Source organism: Carettochelys insculpta, chromosome 6, assembly GCF_033958435.1.
Source record: "Carettochelys insculpta isolate YL-2023 chromosome 6, ASM3395843v1, whole genome shotgun sequence".
Taxonomy (NCBI): domain Eukaryota; kingdom Metazoa; phylum Chordata; order Testudines; family Carettochelyidae; genus Carettochelys; species Carettochelys insculpta.
The window spans coordinates 56916391-56937678 of record NC_134142.1 but is presented as its reverse complement, the minus strand read 5'-3'; the positions used below and the strand labels follow the sequence as shown (position 1 = coordinate 56937678).

The 21288-nt window shown below is 39.4% G+C and overlaps 1 protein-coding gene across 2 annotated transcripts in view; it reads right to left on the bottom strand.

Moving 5' to 3' along the window:
- Window positions 1–3704: 3704 nt before the first annotated feature.
- SPRED1 (sprouty related EVH1 domain containing 1) overlaps window positions 3705–21288 on the bottom strand; it is a 126980-nt gene continuing 109396 nt past the window's right edge. For both annotated transcript variants that reach the window (XM_074996941.1, XM_074996942.1), the window contains exons 5-6: window positions 15236–15391; window positions 3705–8491 (exon numbers count right to left, since the gene is read on the bottom strand). In XM_074996941.1, the coding sequence (XP_074853042.1) occupies window positions 7832–8491; window positions 15236–15391 (816 nt within the window). In that variant the 3' untranslated portion in view covers window positions 3705–7831. The remainder of the gene's footprint in view (window positions 8492–15235; window positions 15392–21288) is intronic.

The window sequence follows — 21288 nt, the reverse complement described above, 5'->3', positions numbered from 1 at the left end:
CTCCCAGTGGCTTCGGTTTGCCATTCCCAGCCAATGGGAGCTGTGGGAATTGGTGGCTAGGAACAGCGAACCATGGCCAAAGGGAACTGTAGAGCTCTGTGCCTGCAGACACTCAGGAGTGCAAACTGTCTCATGACCAGCTAGCTGCTAACCTGACAAACCACTTGCACCCAGCGTGCTGGGAAGTTCCCCATCCCCGCACTAGGTGATCACCTTCATCCCTTTTGGGTATGCTCACTGTTCATTTTGTAGCAAGTAACATATTACTGGGATGATTAGTTGAGTCATCTACAGAGGAACATAGGGGTATCAAATCTTCATGCTGAAGCACACTCTATCAGTTATAAAAATGGGAAATAAAGTGACAGTACAGAGTACTAGAAATGGTTCATAAAAAGGAACACGAAAGGGTTATAACCTAATCTGATCATAATGTCCTGCAGAGATAGTATCAACTGATTTTGTAACACCCAAAAACAGCAGGTATCAGAGGTCCTCATGTATTGGAGAATGGTCTTGGAAGACCATGAAAATGACCTGTGTAGACAAAAATGGACAGCGTACTTCCTGTGTGTGAGTAAGCTCTTGGCTGCCTTGGGGAGGAGGAGTGGGGCTGAGCTCCCACCTCACATGCTCATGAAAATCGGCTAGTGCGCCGGGGGTTGCTGACCCATTTTAGAAGTACAGTAGTCCCTCGAGTTATGTTCCTGTGCTCCCTCGTGTAACTGGAATTTTGCATGAGTGAGAGGGTGGCTCTTTTTGAAAGGTAAGCCCTGGGGTTGGGGGCCAGGGGGCGGGTCAGTTGGGAAGGGTTAAGTCTGGAGATGGGCTGGGGCTGTGGAGCAAGGGGGTTAAGCCTGGGGTGGGTTAGGGCTGAAGGGGGGCAGGGGAGGAGGGCCAGGGTCAACAGGGTTAAGCTAGGGTCAAGGGGTTTTTGAGTTGTACTCGACTTGTATTAATGCAAGTTACACACAACTTGAAAGCACACATTTCAAGGGTTTGTACTATTTCTAGTGTTTATTAGTTAAAACAAGAATCCAGATGCCTCATGAGAGGCTAAGAACATGCATTTTTCCCCACCTCTAAGTGCATTGCTTTTAATTAAAGCTGCACGTTTTCCCCCAAAGCCATGCTATATCCTGACACAGCTCTCCATGAAGCTGTCAAATCAGACAGGCTTAGTATGGGCTTTTCCTAGGTATTTCAAACCTCTACTTCCATTCAAAACCTTTTCTTTAGGTAGTCAAACTGAGCAGTAGCTTTTACTTAGGATCTGTCTGTCTTCCTGCTGTGCTGTTTTTGAAAGGGAGTTAACCATATATGGATAGGGTCCTACAAATCCATGGATACCAAAAGAGCACAAGTGATTACAAATGTTGTTAAGTAGGGTCCTGAAAAATCTGAGGATATCTGCTTTATATTCACAGACCATTTTTGAGGATTGGATTTTGCTTCTGCATCCATACTGACATTTTGGTTTATCTTTCAGTACTGTCTCTCAAAGCCGTTCGGTTGGTATTTACTTTTCTCTTTTTTCCAATCATTGCCAAAAACATAAGATGGTTCACCTTGGCCTTCCAGGTACTTAAAAATGGGCATACACATTTGTGAAATAGTACCATTTAGTGCTTATTTAAAACTGACATCTTACTTAAGTTATATATTCCTATTTATAAACCTATATGTATATATATATATATATGATATGATTTTTAAGGAATGGCGTTTCACAACAGCTACTGTTCACAACTTCCACTGATATAAGCAAACCTCTCACTCAGATGGTCTGCTGTTTCAGTTACTTTGAAGATTTGGAAACATTTGCTGCTCAGACCTTTAAGTTCTTAGATCCAGGGATAAAACTAAAAACAACAACTAATCAAATTTTCAAGGGTTTCTATTTTCTTTGAACATATAAATATGGTTCTTGGTCTTTCATGCTACTCCAAAGTCAATTTTGGTTCCTCCAGAGTTATTCTGATTTGTGCTGTTACCCACATACACAGAGACATATTTCACACCTTTTATTTGATTTCAGAATTTTTAAAAATTTGTTTTCAATATAATGCACAATCAGTTCTCTTTTGGATATGAATGTCTGTCTACACACTTAACAAGTACATCATGCCTTGTACAGTAATTGCAAAGCAATTAAGAGCAGCAGGAAAGTTTTGGCATTTTTGTCCCACCAGACTTCTAGCTGCAAGCTAGAGTATGTTGTGTGTTGCCTTCAGTTCCACATTTAAACATCTTGCTGCTCCAGAACCTGATTTACCCTGGTGTTTAATGCTAAAACCAATCACATCTATTTTTCTGTTTTGCTCTTTTGGAAGTGAGGACATGTACAGGTATCTATCAGCCAGCTGACAACAGTGGCAATCGTAGAGAGAGACAGGATTTCATGGAGCACCTGGACCACCTGTCCCACCCCCAAATTTTTAGTTCTTAAATTATTTTATAAAAAACTTGCTGGAACACTAAGCCAAGTGTCCTTTGGTATTTACACATTTCAACTTGGAATTTTTCCCCAGAGTACTCTGTCCCCATCCCTTCATGGGTTGTAGAAAAACATAAAGGTATTGATCTCTCTAGCTGTGTCTACACCTGCATTCCTCTTTTGAAAGAGGCATGCAAATGAAGGAAATTGAAAATGCACCGATTTACAAATTTGCATATTCTTTTCAAACAGCTTCTTTTGAAAGAAAAAAAGCAATGTAGATGGCGCTCATTTGAAAGTAAAACCCATCTTTAAAAGAACCCTTCTTCCAGAAACAAAATAGGAAAGAGGAATCCAAGTGTAGACACAGCTTCTGTGTAGTTTGTCTTCTTCCTTTATATGGTAATAGCTACCTTTTCAGTCTGTTAGCTTTTCCAGGAAGTTAGGTAATGAAGCCATGTCACTCAGATGCTCAGTCCTTTTGATCATAATCAGACCAGCCATCCTCAGGTATTAGATACGCAGCTGTATTCACATATTGGAGTGGTTCAAATGAAACATGTAGCAAAGCCCCTCTAGAAATCACTTTATCATGTGTAACAAATTAGGAATCATTTGCAAGAGAAAGAGGCACATAAAATTCAATTTAGAAAAGTCTGTACTAAATTTTGACAACTGACCTTCCAAATCATATCCAACATTGCTGTTTTCTATAGGTCCAATTTCCACTGAATTTCTTCTTTGATGAACAGACTTTTGCCCTTGATGCACTTGCTAATTTCATTTTTTTCTATTCTACTTTTTTTCATCTGTCGTAAGTTTACATTTTTCTAATGCGTCTGTGAAAAATCTAAAAATTAAAATCCAAACATAGGGTTATAACAAAAGTGTTAAGTGTCTTGCATATTTCAACGTAAGTTCAACAAACCAACCCAAAAAACAGCAAAATTTAAAGTGGTCCGCACCATACTAGAAATGTAGATGCAATTAATGTATTATTTATATACACAGAATAACCTGAAACAAACAAGCATTTGATTAAGATACAATAGTAATGCCTTTTGCACCAATAAAGGATACAAGACCATCATAAAAAAAACAAGAGCTGGTAACTTTTCAAATGTATTACAGCTTTGATTACATTTTGCTTAATTAGCAAATATTAATTCTACATGTGTTTTACTCTCCAGCAACAACACTTAAAAGTCTTATGTACTGTTCTGAGCAGCCCCAAAAGAGAATGGAAAAAACATATCACCTGTTTAATTTCATGACAGTTTTAATCAGGTAATTGCAGCAAAAACACTGAAACTGTTTTATGGTATTATCTGATGCCAGCTTACAACTGTATGATGTAACAAAACAGTTACAAACTTATATATGCATATTTACATTATATACTCAAAAGTAACACGCTATATTCTTATACATAGAAGAAATACATCTATGACAAGAGTTAAACTAAATCATACATCATTTAGTAGAAAGAAACAGCTGTTAAGTTTTTAATGGAAAAAATATACAAGTGAGGCACTTTTGAGGTTGTTCGGGTGAAAAGCAAATGGCACTAAGCAAAAGGAGAGGCATTGTTCACAAATGAAAATCTATGTACAGATTATACTGTAGCTTCGAATACAACTGTTCCTCTACTAGGTAATGCTTCAGAATTCTTAAAACTAACAACAACTTTTGCAATTTAAGCAGCTTTCAAAAAAAATGCTTACGTTTATCAGTGCACCAGAGCATATGGAAATTTTAACCACCTGGCTGCTGACTAACAGTACCACAAGGCTTCCCAACCCCCAGCCCCGAATCCTTGAGATTCCTTTAATAAGCATGTACACATCACTGCACTGTCTGCATACAATAGTGTAAATTCTGTGGTGATTTAAAATCTAATTTAAAAATTGTGCATTATTTACATGGAGTTTCAACATTATCCTCAAATACACATGGAAAGCTCATCCAAAAAAGTACAAGTCAGAAACGGTGCTACATTTCAACATGCAAAATCTATGCATACTTTAAGAGTTTATTCAGAGAACAGTGCATGTGTTAAGCATCCCTCAACTTGCTACAGACACCTGGAAATTTATCCAACCATTTATTGTGCTGTTCAAACAACAACTACGTAACACGGGCTTCTCACTATTGTGTTTTGTAAGTGTTGGGCTGAGGGTGCGCTTATTTGTGGTTGTTTAAGATAATGCTACCCAAAGAATTAAATTTCTCTATCTACTTGAGTGTTTGTACCACCAGCTTGGGATAAGTAAAAGCTCCGAACAAACGCAACCCCATCCAGTCATTCTTGAAGGTCCACTGGTAGAACACTTGTTTCAGGCATGATTTTAGCCATTATTTTGATTTTAGTGGTATACTTTTTATATTTTAGACCCATCTGACATAATCTATGACCATTTTGCAAATTTATAGTTTGGCAAATATTATTTATTTTTAAAGTCAGCTATAATGAAACCTTTACCTCAAACAGTCTTCTGTTGTGTTTAGGTGGCTATTTGTCTGGGAATATAGCTGCATTAAATGACTGGGCCATGTAATCATGATTGCCTTTAGTTTTTCCTTTAGGTGGTGCCCAAGTGCTACAGTTAACCTCCTTCCCCAGGAGAAAAAAAAAGCCTTGTTTTTGTAATGGTAGATTAAAAATCTGACTCCTGATTTTTCAGAAAGATATATTGCATTAAGTTTCCCTCTTCCCTTTCAAAAACTTGAGAAATGATTTCAGCAGCAAAGGTAAGCTTCACTTAGCACTACCACAGACAAGAAGGGGCAAGGGACAGTTTCTGAATTGTTTTGCAAAGTTCCAATTTTTGGATAATCAGAAAGGACCTCCAAAAGCAAATAAGAACCCAAATGGCAGACGGGGCATACATCTTTGTGCATCACTACATCCACCCCATGTGTCAGTGTACATCATTGTAATTCTTGAAATTCATCTTAATTTAGGTGATTTGCTAGCAGGATCCATGGTGAAAAAAGGTAGCAATGGTACTGACTTCTTTAAATGGACCCAATTTTTAAGAGAGTAAAGAAAAGGATGGGGGCAAAAATTTTAGCAACAAAGTGGTTAAATGCAAATTGAAAATATTACTGCACACAATCAGTAAAAATATTAAAGCATATATATTGCATATAAAATACAGTACAGGACCAGGAGTTGCACTATGTTGAATAGTGCTCAGAGGGAACTGATGAACTCATTTTTTCCTGAAGTATATACATGATACAATTCTACAGTATTTTCCTATGCAGCCAGCAAGTTCTTTTCTTAGGTTGTTCATACCTTGCTCAATCTTGTTAAAAACCTAGCACTTACAAATATTTATTTTATTCACAAGGAAAACCTTCTAGTTTCACTAATGAAAAGTAGTTTAAGTAACAGTCTACTCTAGGCAACCAAGTTTATCTGAAAACATGTGAAGCATGAAAATCATCCCAAGTAGCAGCTTTCAAATATATAAACAGTAAAAACGCGACTTAAGACTGCTGCTACAGTGTCATATTCTTGGACTTAGTTCATCCAATCAATTTTTAGTACAAAACTAGAAGCTCTTTCATAACTTCTACAGTTATCAATATATTTGTCTTCTTTTCAATGTGAAATAATACTTCAAGATGCTCTATGTACACAATGCTGTCAATTCAAGCTGTCATATAAATATAAATGTTTTATTTAAAAAAGTATTTTACAGATAGTTATATACATTTGTTCAGAATTTGATTCCTGGGCTACAGAAGAGAACTAACAAAAGCTTTAATATACGTAAGAAAGGAAAGTTACATACACCCACGCTGGAAAAATGCACAGAAAATTAAGAATTAAAAAAAAAAAAAAAAAATCAACTATGCAACTTTTCATAGGAAGAAAGTACTACGGACGTTCTTTCATATTCCAACTCTATTGGGATATCTTCCTAAAAGAATGAATGTCTTTACTTCTGTTAGAATTTTAACAAGACATTAACTGAAAATTATACGTGAATGTAATATATTGTACCATGTAATAAAAAAAAGTCATGACAACTTGTTTAGAACTTAACAGTTAACCTGTTGGAATACCTGACCTCTGTAAATTAAACACTTAGTATTACAATACTGTGGCCAATTTATACACATTATACGCATGCGCGCACACACATACACTCAAAAAGTTCACTCCTATTTTTCATGAGCTGTAAGTTAATTTTTTTAAACAGAATAATTTTATTCTTGCTAATTGAAATAAAAGATGCTACAATTCAGAATAATGAAAACAATTTCAATTTTGGTTAATTATTAATCTTTCAGTTTAATCATAGTATCTGATAAACAGCGGAACATAATTCTGGTTTAACAGAAGGATAAATTGAGAACACTGATGACATATCATTACAACTGCCTTATTGGACCTTTTACTTTGCTGAACATTTGCAAATGTGATAAAATAGTTTTGGAAGACACCCCAAAAGAAAACAACTTGCTGGTTGAGTAACAGAAAACAACTTCCTTTTGCTATACTATTGAAACCAATGTCATTTACATATAAAAATAAATGTTATGTTCCTATTAGAACATTTTAGACATTACATCTGTGCTTAACAAAAATATTGGTCACCAAAGACTATAATAATTAATATTTTAAAGGTTTTAGAGATTACCAGAATGCATGGTTACAACTCAATACAAACTTCAGCTGACTGGAAATAGGACTGAAAATACCAATTTGTCCATCTGGAATAGAAATGATACTAAATAAACTAATTAAATATTTAAAATATTATCATGGAATGTGACTGTAGATATGATTCATACCTACTATATAACTGAAAGGGGGAAAGAAAAAGTTTAATATGTAATAATTCGTACCTTACACATTTAGTTAAATATAAACATTTGTTATTTATATATAAAGTTGCCAAAAATCTATTCATAAGTGATTTAGTTGCACTTAAATCAGTTTCATTTCTCATTTGCCAAGCATTAACTTTTCTAAGTCTTAAATCAACTGTCATTAGTGCACTTTTAATTTCCTCTCAAATCATATGTAATTCTTTTAAGAGCCCCATCACCTAAACCACCAATGTACAAAATGGCAAAAGTTAATCCCTTTTAGTATAACTGTAGTTTATATACTCATTTTATAGCCAATAGTAAGAAAAGGCTTCCTTTTCCAAATACCTTCACAACTTGCAATGAAACACCATGCCCTGAAAGGAAATAGTTAGGCATGGCTAGCATTTGTAAAATGCTAAGGTCTGACAAGTCTTGCTGCTTCTTCCACATCAGGCTTCTCTTACACGAGATAAGATTTCCTTCTGCCCACCAAAAGCTTCCACAAATCCAAGATAGATACTTCCCAGCAACAAAGATTTTCAGCTCCATGTGGTTCTAAACTGTTCATCCAGCAGCTTTATGCTTTCCTCCACAGCACCCACATGCCTCACCACAGTGATGGCATGCTCTCAAGGGGAGGTAGCAGCACATACATGGTGCAATGAACGACAAAGCTATCAGGGCTAACCATCGCAAGCAGAACTTGTCATCACTAGTGTCACATGAGCAGGGGTCAGAGAAATCTCCTTCAGAGTCTGACATGCAGTGATACAACATGCTCTCTGCACAAAGCATGCAACTAACTTGGTATATGCATCTCTTTATAGGATCTGGAGCATCTTGACATTTCCCCCTGCCATTCTCTTCATGATTAAATCTCTCCTGGCAGTATATACAGCGAGAACGCTCACCATCCTCTTTCCTTCTTTTTGATTTTTTAAATTTTAATGAGGAAGGCTGTGTTTTAAATACCACAGAACTCTTCGTGTCCTTTACTGAGTTCAGCTTAGTCCCATCCCGACATGGATATAGATAGTCCGATTTTTTATTGTCAGACTTAGAAAACTGAGTATTGGAGTCCACGTCATCCCTCTCCAGGTCATTTTTCCACATGTCAGGATGTCTGTAGTCTGCATAACGACGTATTAAAATATCACGAGGATTTATTCTAACAATTTCATCTTCATCCTGAAAGCTGACGTGTCTGGTTGATTTCAACGGGACCTGAAATGGTAAATGGAAGCATCTTGTTAAAATTATGCTTAGGTACACAGATTAGAACTTCATTTACCACACAAATCAGGGCACAGAACTTTTCCCCATTGCCAGGAGATAATGCTTTCAGTTTATACATGACTCTGTACAATCTGCAAAACACTTTTACAAGGTGTGAGCTCAACTTATCTTACGAAGCAGATGATCAAATAATATACGTGGAAACAAAAGCCACCACCATGTATTCTTGAATAATTTCAAAATACTTTCTAATGGAGTTGTCTTTGCTTACTGAAGCAGTACTTCACAAGAAAGGTATTAATGCTTATGATGGAGGATCACAGCTAGTTATCACAAAAAAGGTTTAGACTACAGCTGGCATCTAATGGAAATTTTGCTAAACCAAGATCAACATAACTTTTTCATAGTTATAGAAAGATTGGCTGGTGATGAGAGCCATCTTTCACTGTTAATGAAAATAAGTTTGCTATGAAGTTTCAGTTTATGAGCAAGGATTAAAAACAAACAATCCTTTTCCTTCCCTGCCAACTGCAAACAAGTCCCTCAATTATAGGGGAGGTTAACCTCTGCTGAATATTTGAGATTCATGAACAGTTAGATTGGCTACAGTGAATAAAGTTTAGAATCAGCAGTAGTAAACATTCTACTATTCTAGAGCAAAATAAAGTGGGCTATCTTTGAAAAGCTGCAGTGCCCATCAAAATATGACGACAGAAATCTAAGGCACTGTAGTGGTGCAGGGTCATTAACGGCAAGCATATATCTTTCTTTAGCCCAGTATGGGGGGTTGTGACAGCAATGAATCCTGAGAAAAGCAGCACTATATAAAACTTTATTATTCTGTCTATCGAGCCTCATGGGAGCAGTGTGTGCTTTGTTCTCTTCACAATGGCCCAAATAAAGACCAGATATGAGGACATGCCTGAAGTGGGGCTCTCTATTAGCAGTTCTAGGGAAGTGGACAGGACGGGCTGTGGGAAGGACCTGTTAAGAGGCCTAAGACAGGCAGAAAAAAAAGGCAAAGGAAACTTTGGGGAGGATTATGTTGTGTAAGGTCTGAAGAGGTATTATATCAAAAGGACCCCCATGGAAGAGCGAAGTTAACGAATGGAAAGGGTTGGGACAACAAATTAGTGGTGTAGAATTGAGGCTTGCCATTGGTGTCTGCCTTGCCTGTTCAGGTGTCTCAAACTAGGGATTCCTCTGCAGCAACACAGACTTCAGAAGGAGAAGCATGAAATCTCACAGTAGATGCATGTAATACCTGTTCCCCAGGGAGCATGCCTTAAATTCCATCCTTGTATTTTAAAAAAAATATAGATATATAAAAGCTGATATTCAGCTGGCTCCCCGCCACTCACCCCCAGCCAATCCCACGGCTGGGGCTGCTGAGGCACTGGTACTCAGTACTGTCAAATACTGTCAAAAAACACCCTGATTCCGTCTGATGTCTTTTAGTAACTACTATAACAATTCTATTCTTGTTATCCTCACAAAATATCCAATCTTTCTTTGAATCTTGCTGAATTCTTGACTCCTGCAATATCCTGTACAGGGAGGATTGATTTAAATGAAAGCAATCTGAATCACTGATGACAGTCATGATTAAACCAGGAACCAAGAAACCTTAAATTTAAGTACTTGATTTTAATCTTGCTCTGCATTTACACTTCAGGCATTTTCCAAAAGAAAATCTGACTCTAATTTGATTTGTAAACATGCAGATCTGCAACTGAACATTACATTCTATCCTTTTTGCTAACCAGAAAGATAAAGTGTATCTATACACATTTAATTAAAAAATATAGCTTAGAATACTGTTATCCAGATTTTTATTTTTACACTATTTTATAAAATGGGTGCATTTTTATTTACTAGAACACTTTGTCATTTGTGTTAATATCTATTTGCATGGGCATTAGAATTCAATGGGAAAACAAGGTTTATTTATTAGTTCAATAAAACTAATTAAATGTGCCGGAGACAAGATTTTTATTTAAAAAAAAATCAAACATTTTCCATTTATAACGGACTGATTTATGTCCTTTTATTTAATATCTGTAGTTAGTGAAATGAACTGATTGTTTCTGGTCACTAGATACAATCTAGACCTTCAAGATTTTAGCACTAGTAGATTTCATCCTCTCACATCTAGTTTTCACATTCAGTTGGTTTCTTAACTCTGAAAGAAACAGTCATTGAACTGAACTAGTTGAATAAACTGAAATTAAGAAAATATTCTCTCTGCTCCTGCAAAAAAGGCTGCTGCTGTCAAAAGCCGATTTATCACTTCAGCAAACTAGTTCCAGGAAACAAAAAAACTCATCCTGTAGCAACTTAAAGACTAACAAAACAATTTGTTAGGTGATGAGCTTTTGTGGGACAGACCCACTTCTTCCAGACCTGATCAAGTCTGTCCCACAAAAGCTGATCACCTAATCAACTATTTAATTAGTCTTTAAAGTGCTATATGACTGCTTTTTAGTTTTGTAATGATACAGACTAACATGGCTACTTCTCTGTGACTAGTTCCAGGAACTTCACCACTGAAGTTCCTGGGAAGGTCTGCATTGAGATCCTGGGGAGTCCTGCCTGATTCTCTCAGTGACCTTGTGTCCCATCACGGATCAAGCCAGGCTGACGGCTCTGTGGCTCTTTCTGCATGAAGTTGAAACCTTCAAAGTCCCACTGGAAAGGGACTGGCATCTGTGTGGAGACCAAGGCAGTGCCATGGGCAGCTTCCCTTTGTGGTGTGGTCTTGCTACCACTGGTGAGGACAAGATATCCTGGGCCACCGGCTAGGCCTCGAGCACTGATGGCACCTGGAACCGCTCAGAGCCGGTCAGACTGGGGCAGGGAGTGAGCAGAGGATCCATGCTCTGAAAGGGCGTCAGACGTCCGCTGAATCACAGCAGGTTTTAGCATCAGGACCAGATATAGATAATTAAAAACATTTACAGCTTGTTTGTCATAAATGTTAATTCTTAACTTAGAAATGTAATATACTACCATTTACCTCCCCTCTGAAGGGATCCTTTATCCACTGAAAATACTGAAAAACAGTCTAATAAAAACAGAAAACTCCCTCCTTCCTTTAAAAAAACAACACCACATGCTGGATAATTAATAAAGCATGAAAGACATGACTATTGTTAATAGTCCTGAACTTGGACCTTTTCTCCTTCCCCTTCTTTGTAAAGGTTGTTATTTTTATTAATTCATTCATGTACATGTATACTGTATCCACTTCTCTGTCCCCTGATCATCTTCCAATCCATCACCTGCTCAAATGCTTCAATCATGATACATTAAAAAACTTGGCAGCAGTGCACCTGAAGAGAAACCTGATAAATCAGAGGTCAAGAAAGCAGGGGAAAAATCTACAAGGACACAAATTTTAGTAGCATTAAGAGTATGAAGTAATTTTTAAAAGACTGGTGATACACCTTGATAGTGGGTATCTTTAAACCAATTTAAAAGGAGGAGACTATGACAACCTGTGACCCAGGTTCAATTATCTACAAAACAATGTTGGCAAAACAAATTACATTTACAGCATGCCTTTCCATTGAGAACAATCCCATTTTTTTAACCTAAGAGTACAGCTGCACCTCCATTTATATATTTCAGGCTTCACATCACCCAGTGGTTAAATGTGGTCTCTCCTAACACCAAACAAAGTTTGTAAAGAGAGTGAGAAAGAATACTATATCACATTGGAACTCTAATGAGAATTTCATTAATAGAACTACCCAGCTGCAAATTAGTCAGAATATTGGTGCTAATGTGTTTAGCCTAGCAGGAAGTACCAAGAGATTAATAGTGTCACTGTGGTCAGCTCCTTAATGTTGCATTTCATTTCAAAGACAGCATATCCAAACTAGGCTTGGACATTTGTTCTGTACTGTGTATTTCCCACATCTTCCTAAATAGTGTCCCACCCAATGTGGGCAAATTCACTGCTTCTTAGCTGGCACAGTCAGAATACCACTGTAGTCTAAATACACAGGAAGGGTTGGGGTTGGGGTTGGGTTATGGATGAATTTCTTTAATCTTGTCCATTATAATTCTTATTCATAACACTACATTAAGCAGTTTTGTATGTTATGGTTGAGATAAAAACCTACCATTTACTCAACAGGTGACTCAAATATCCATTCATGCCAAAAGGTTTTATTTTGTTTTGTCTTTTAAATGTATATACAGGTTGAACCTCTCTAGTCCAGCACCCTCGAGACCTGACTGGTGCCAAAATAAGAGAATTTGCTGGATCAAGGGAGGTCAACATTGTCTAGCAGCATTACCAACGCTTCCACTGCTTACTGGGCTCTTAGAAGATATTCAGAAGTAAAACAGAGGGAAATAACAGCACAGAACACTGAGTGCCAGGACTGGTGGCTGTAAACAAACTTTATGGGACCATGAGAAGCTTATCACAGGTGTGGCTAAGCAGCTGTCGGTGAACTAAGATTATGCTGGATTACATATGTTGCCGGAGGAGAGAGGTTCATTCTCCCCTACCTCCACCAAAAATGCCATCTACTGGAATTTAAGCAGAACTCCACATGCAAATTAGTCTATACACAATTGAAACTCTGTAAAGTGAAGTCACGAGAAACATTCATTGATCTTTCTACAATTCTGAAAAAATCTAGAACAAAATCAACAATATCCCACAGTCTACAAGGGACTTGAGGGCTTATGCTAAAGAGGATTGTGCAGAATGCTACTGGCCCTTAGCGTTGAAAGGAATGCTTTATGAATCTCAGATTTACCTCTGTTTCTATGGTTATTCAACAGCCTAGGTATACTGGATTTGAATGTTAGCACTTCATGCAAAAATCTATAATAAAAGCCTTTTTACAGAGAGGATAGGCACATATCCCTACTTCACAGCCAGGGGCACAGACAGAAAGGTCTGGTGACATATGAAGAAGACCTAATGTATTAAAGGGCTCACTTTTTATGTTTCTTTCCAGGAACAGAGGCATATTCTAATAAATTGCACTGAACTATTATTTGAACTTCAACATTATCAGTATATGTTATTGACATATTCTCTGTCTGGTAAAAAGCTTCCAAAAACTTCTGGGAATAAAGTCCTCTATAATAAACACGTTACCGAAGTCAATAAAAATGGCCCTGACTTCCACGCTGACCATCAAAAGCCTTGACATTTTGACACAAACAGCAAAATGAATACATCACATTGAAGTTTAAGGTCAGTATTTTTCTTTTTCTTTTTTTTTTTTTTTTTTTTTTTTTTTTTTTTAAAATAGTGTATGTAACACTATCTTTTGGAAATTGTATTTTAACATTTACTGATTCCAAGCGTCTTTTCCTGGATCAGTGGTTCCCCCTACCATCTTTTGTAACTCTCTCTCTCTCTGTATAAACACACACACACACACACAAATTGCACAGTAAAAGTATTTTTCCTGTTGTCCCAAGCATTATATTCTGGAATCTGATTGCTTACAATGCTATAAATGAAATTTCTTTTATGATATTAATTAGAAAAATATTCTGTACAATACAGTGACAAACATCCATTTATGATTTCTAACCAAAACAGCTCTTCCATACTTAACAAAAATGTTTCATTGAAGACTTACTTAACACCACAGCAAATTAGAAATTTCAAAAATAAGTGGCTTGTCAAAAAACAAAAATGGGTAATAAAAACCTGAACATTCAGAATATGGAAATAACAGCTTTTCACCCAGTCTGGTTAACTCAGGAATGGCTAAAAAACTTTACAAAATGTTACTTCCAAATTATCTTTTGGGAAGTGAGGACTCCAGTTTCTACGTATTGGGGGCTTATGGTTGAAGTGTCACCCTAGCCATTCCCACATAGTGTTGGATTAATTGCTAGCATAAAATTGTATGTTAAGTGAAAGGAGAAATGTTTCTATGGTTGGAACCAAGGTTGATAATTTTTAGACAAAAAAAAGCAAGGTTAGGACAGCACACTGGTAAATATCACTTTAAAATGGAATACAGAAAAATGATGAAGCTATACTAATGAAAATTACTGGAAAATATCTAGCAATTTAAATAATAGTTTCACAGTTTATTTCATATTTAAAATTGAAATGAGTCATAACATAATATCCTTCAGAAAATACTGAAAAGATATATTCTCATGTTCAGTATACTACATTAGTTTACACCAGCTGCAGTTTTACATTTTTGTAGAATTTCTAACTCAGTTTCTGAAACTACTGCCTTACATAACCACAATTTAAACATGTAACTCTGTGTAAGGTAGTGTGCATAAACAAAGCAGTTTTTAAAACAGAAAATACCATAAACTGGAACTTAACTACAGGCTGAACTTCTCTAGTCCAGCAACATCCATAATCTGGCATAATTCTAGTTAGCCGGACCAACCACTTATCATGGGTGCAGCCAAGCTTCCTCGGATACCATAAAGTTTGTTTACAGCCACCAGTCCTGGCTCTCTGTGTTCTGTGCTGTTATTTAGCTCTAATCTACCCTTATATGCATTCTAAGAGTCCAGTAAGCAGTGGAAGTATTGGTATTGTACCAAATTGTCTCATCCTACAGATTGTCTCGTCCAGCACCAGTGGAGTGTAAAGGATACAGGAGAAGAGAAGTTCAACCTCTATATAGTCTTTCCGGGGTGATTACAGTTACAATTTCACCTGATTGGGGGAACAAAAACATCTGTCATATTCTAGGCCATCTCTGGCTGGAAATCTCTTACCTGGTTGGTTTGGCAGGGAAAGTAGGCTTGTCTAGAGTTCAACTCCTCAAATGTCGAGGGCCTTACGTTCGGACTTTTATAAGGTTCACTGGTTACTATGGTTTCATGTTGGAAAAGGTGATCTTTTAATGAACTAGAAGTATTTTCTTGAATTGCCTAAAACAGAAGAACTCAACTTTATTCTGTTCTAGGCATAATTTAACATTTACATAAAAATCTTTACTAAGATCAAACTGTAAACCTCTTCAGTATTTGCACACATATTTTACAAGATACATGTTCAATACATGTTGTTAGGAGGAAAAAAATCACAGTCTAGAACAATTTTTTTTAAAAATGGTTTCAGTATCAACATCTTTCCAAGAGAATGAAATTACCTATTCGTAGGACAGATATAGCATAGGCAGCTGTAATCTAGGCCTCTCTTTCCCACCCACTTCAAATTAGACATGGAAGAACCACTTTTAGGAGCGATTGTTGAGTCCAGTCTCCAATACAGGTTGCCTAGAACTGCCCACAAACATATTAATTATTGTTGATTTTGGTCATAGATTGTGATGTTGTTTGCAAAATTGTATTATTCTCACCACAAACTGAAAAAACAACACGTAGACATTCTGATGGAGGAAAATTCTGAAAAGAATGATGCACACACATCACTGAGACTGGTTGGGTCTCAAATTTAAAAAGCAAATTTATTAAAAGATTGTCTTGTAAAAACAGGACATTAATGAACAAAAAGAAAATTTCAAGATAGACACTGGAGCTGAATGCCGCATAGTCGCAGCAAGCATGCACAAAACTACTAATGACTATCCAGTATTGATACTGAGATTACAGAAACTGGGCAGAAAATAAGACCACATGGCAAATATATATTAAAATATCTGAGGAAAAATCCCACTCATAGGCCGTGTCTACACTAGCCCCAAACTGCGAAATGGCCATGCAAATGGCCATTTCGAAGTTTACTAATGAAGCGCTGAAATACATATTCAGCGCTTCATTAGCATGCGGGCGGCCGCGGCACTTCGAAATTAACGCGTTAATCCCCTTATAAGGGGACTTGGAAGTAGGCGGGGTCCTTTCGAAAAGGAGCCCCGTCGGGACGAGCCGCGCGGCGGCGAGGCGCGTTAATTTCGAAGTGCCGCGGCCGCCCGCATGCTAATGAAGCGCTGAATATGTATTTCAGCGCTTCATTAGTAAACTTCGAAATGGCCATTTGCATGGCCATTTCGCAGTTTGGGGCTAGTGTAGACACAGCCATAGCTTGAGATAATAGAACAGGAAGAACAGGAACAATGGTTTGTGCATGCAGATGATCAATCTAGTGAACAGAATAGAGATAATATTAAAGACTCTGAGATATTTAAGGAGCTGGGGTATATTGAGGACTGGAGGCAATAAATCTAAGGATGCAGACCCCCGTTAGCTGACCCTCAAAGCAGCCATCTCAGAGGCCACATAAAGTTCTGTTGTCACTGAAAGTTATAATTAAAAACTAGAACTGACTAGGCAGTAAAACCTGATGTTACTCTACAAGGTCAAACATCGACTGGGTTAATGGTGGTCACTGTAATACAGAAGAACAAGCAGAGGATTTAGAAAGAGGCAAAAGATCTGAATAAGCCAATTAAACACAAACTACTGAACAGGACCAGAGAAAAGACTTCAAAATGCAAGAGTACTTTCCAGTTGGATGCAAACCAAGGGCTTTCGCTTACTCAGTGAGGTACTTTGCATCTTTAAGTCCCCCTTCGGTAGATACATATTTTTTCTTTGGACGAATTCTGCAGCTGAAGTATATGAAAGCACTGTGTTCTGGATCTCTGAAGATCTGGATGAGATGAAAAGAGTAACTTGAGTTTGAGATGTTTTGTCCCTATCGCTATTCCAGCATAGGATGCGTGCATGCCTGTGCCCTCTTAACTGGAGAATGCTAAGCAGCACAAGGTGCATCGCTCATCGTCGGACAGGTGCCTGCTCCTGGTATTCTGGGGATTAGTTCAAGGCCAATGCCCTCTCTGTGCTTTCTTCACTGTCACTGTGTCTTCTGCCTATTTGCTGCCCTTCTTGCAGCCTCAGGAACCACAACCTCCTCTTCCTGGCTTAGCTTTCTGGTTGTGTCCTCCCCAACTCCCAACTTCAGGAAGACTTTAACTCCTCCGTAAGTTTAGGCAATTATCTTGCTCACTCCCTCAGTGGCACTCACCCACTGGCTACTAGGGGAACCAGGGCTTGCCATCTCCTCCGAATTCTAGCCCAGAGACTATCAGCTGACTTTGGGCCTTCTGTCCTTGGCCTCACCGCTCTACCCATGGCTACTGCAGCTCTTGCATAGAGTGTGACATCACAGGTGATGGGAGGACTTTTGCAAGACTTAACATGCCTATACACAGGTTGTGATGTGCTGCAACACCACGATGAGTTCCTTCTCGTACACAAAGAGCTCTGTGGTTTTACAGAAGGGCGTAGTCTGGTCAATGCTGAAGGCAAGCACCTGCCTCACATCAAGGAAGCACAGCTGTCACTCCTGCTGGAAGCTATGCGGTTGATGATAGAACACATGCAGGAAGATGTCCTGACTAACGTGGAACTAGGTGACCATTTTTTGGCAGGAACACAAGGTGAGGACAGAGTCGGACCTTGTTCTTATGGAACACCATACGCAGGGACTCAGACACCCTTCTGGCACAGAGGATAGCTACCAGGAAGGACACTTTCTAGGAGCAATAGAGGAGAGAAGAAGTGGCCAGCAGGTCAAAAGGGTATGGCGGGGAGGGGCCCATAAGCACCTGGAGGACCAGGCTAAGGTCCCATGTCAGGACCAGTTGGCAAACCAGCACATGAAGTTGGACCATGACCTTGAGGAAGCATCTCCCTCATTGGGTGCGTGAAAACTCATCCATCCACCCCCAGAATGGAAGGCTCATATGGTTGCTAGGTGCACCTGGATGGATGAAAAAACAAGGCCCTGCTGCTTCAGGAAAACGAGGTAGTCCAGAACCTGCGGGACAGAGGTAGACAGAGGCACAAGATTGCACTGAGAGCACCAGAAGGATAAGTGTATCCACTTGGCCAGGTAGGACCACTGCATAGATGGTTTGCAGCTGCTAAGATGGACCTGCTGTATTGGTCCTGAGCAAGCCTGCTTGGCAGGTGTCAACCATGAAGCCACCATACCATGAGATAAAGAGACCAGAGGTATGGATGGTGGAGGCGACTGTGGTTCTGTTGATGAGGTCCAGAAGCAGGGGAAGTTGAATGGGAGGAAGCATGGAAAGCTCCATCAACATAGGGTACCAATGCTCATGAGCTCATGCTGGGATTATGAGAAGGACATCTGCCTTGAGACTGCAAACCTTGAGGAACACCTTGAGCACAAGTGGAAATGGAGGAAAGGCATAGAACAGTACCAGAGTTCACAGAATTAGGAACACATCTGCTATGGAGTGCAGGCTGAGGCCCTGGAAGGAGGAGAAAGTGAGGCACTTGGGGTTGGTCTCAGAGATGAAGGGGTCCAGCTAGGGAAAGCTCCACTTTCGAAAGATCAAGTGGAGGACTTCCACATGGATTAACCCATAACTTGGGCGGTTCACCAGCCGGTTCTAGACCCCTGGGAGAGAGGATGCCTCCAGGTGAATGGAGCGGGCTATACAGAGTGCCCACAGGCGCAGAGCTTCTGAACAAAGCAAGGAGAAGTGCCCCTCTGCCCCCCCCGATTGATGTAATACATGGCTGTTGTATCATCTGTCATCACCATGACATAGCAGCAATGGAGATAAAGTAGAAACACCTGACAAGTGAGGTGAACGGCTTGGAGCTCACGCACACTGATGGGGAGGGACAGCTCCTCTGCTGTGAAAGCTTGAGTTGAGAGATGTCCAAGGTAAGCACCCCAGACTAAAACTGATGTGTCTGTGACACACTGGTCTGTCCCTTGGCTTACCCCAAATGGATTTTTATAGCAATATGTTAACTTTAACTACGGGGGGATTCTGCACATTTCATTTGTCAAAATAACTATCACAAGTTTTCCCAAACTGAGTCTCTTTTACAGCTGTACATAATACAATAATAAAAATACAATAATACAATACCCCACCTCTATTTTCTGCCTACCACACTGCAGGAGGTAGGGAAGCAAAGCATGGAACTTCTGCCCTTCAGACAGTGATGTGGCTAGAGGTTTCTTGCCTGAAGGAGGAAGGTCTTGGGGCTTTAGCCCCATGTGCCAGCAGGCGCTGCCCTGTAGAATAGATTGTGTGTGTCTTGTGACGTTCAAACTCTGAAGATTACAATATGCAGCTAGGAGGGCCGGCAATCAGACCACCCCGCTATATAATACATCCCCGGCCCCTGAGTGCCAACCTACACAGCACCACCTGCTCAGAGACTTGTATGCACCTCTGCACCATAGTCATGAGGCCCTGATGCTCACCTTCCCCACAAAACCCAGCTGCATCTTGCCCCAGCTCAGACATTGATACTGCCCCCTGCCCCCCAAATGCAGTTGTGCCCCTCGCACCATCCCAGACCCCAGCTGCATCCTTCTCAAGCCCAGGCACTTGCATATCCCTAGGTTCCAGCTCCAGGCCCCTACCCAGCCCAGACAGCTGCAACCCCAGATCCCAGCTGCAAGCTCCTCTGTAGCCCAGATAGCTTCACTTCCTACCCCTCCAGAGCCCAGGCATTCAGAGGAAAAAACCAGCCTGATGCTGGATCCAGGCTTGTGTGGAGTTTTCTGCATGCTTCCTCCTCCCTTCAGCTGCCAGGAATCCTCCAGCTCCCTACTCTCCTTCCCAGCAGTGTTTTCTATTTGTGAGCTAGGCTTTGCTGGGTTCAGTGGTACCCTGTTGTGGCCAGCAGCTGTAGAGCCCATTTCTGTGGGAGAAAAATGGGAATTCTGTACCCACAACATTAATTTCTGAGCAAATTCTGCCAGTACAAGTGCAGAATTCTCCCAAGTAAATGCAGAATGCACCCCTCAGGGCCCAGAGATAGCACATATTCAGAGGCTGACCACCAACCTGCTTGTTCTGAAAATGATAAACCTTCTCCAACACTTCAGTTAGAACCATCTGCAGAATTTTTCCTTTTACTTGACCAGTCCCCTGTGTATTCCTGTGCATAGGGTTGAGTATGGCTGTTTGGGTCAGACTGTACCATTGGTGGGGCTTGCAGCCACCATGCGCTCCAGGTAAGGTGGGAGGTGGGCCAGGCTCTGCATCCCAGGAAGGGGCAGGGACAAGGGCAGTCAGACATTTAGTGATGTGCAGACTGCAGTACTGTCCTCCCATTCACCCCTGTCATGGCCCCGTGGAGTGGCAGACCAGTGCTGCTGCTGCAGTGCTTCACAGGGTTCTAGTGCTCTGACTGCTGCTGCTACCAAAGAGGCATTTTTGTGCAAAATTATTTAATACCTGTGCGCTAAATTGAAAAGTTCTGGTTCTCGGTGTTAGAAAACTCCTGTTTGCACCTTTTGCCTTTTGTAGTTTAAAAAACAATGGATTTATGTTCCCTTGCATCCCCAAAAAGCTCCCAAACAACAAAAATATAGATTTGAAGGGATCATCACAACATACTGCAAAAATATAGACTTGCACAATATCTAGAATGCTCAAATTTAAATGCATAACAGAAAATGAAGTGTTAGGCCTAATCTAAGTCATCTTTTAGCTCCTGTTATTGAAATTCTTAAGTGTTCTAAAAAGCACACATTTCTTGCTCTCCAAATCAATTTTTTGATACAACAAATTTGCTCGATAAAAAGATAATAGCACCGATCTAATGCATTTAGACTTCTGTAAGGCATTTGACTTGATACTGTTGATCATTTTGACTAAAAATAGAAATATACAAATTTAACATAGAACATATTAATGGACTAAAGCTGGTTAATGGACAGGTCTCAAAGGTGACTGTAAATGAGAAATTGTTATCATTGCACAGATTTGTTTCCAATAGAGTTCTGTGGGAACTGGTTCTTGGCCCTATGCTATGCAGTAATTTTAAGTAATTACCAAGAAGAAAACACAATCATCACTGAAAGT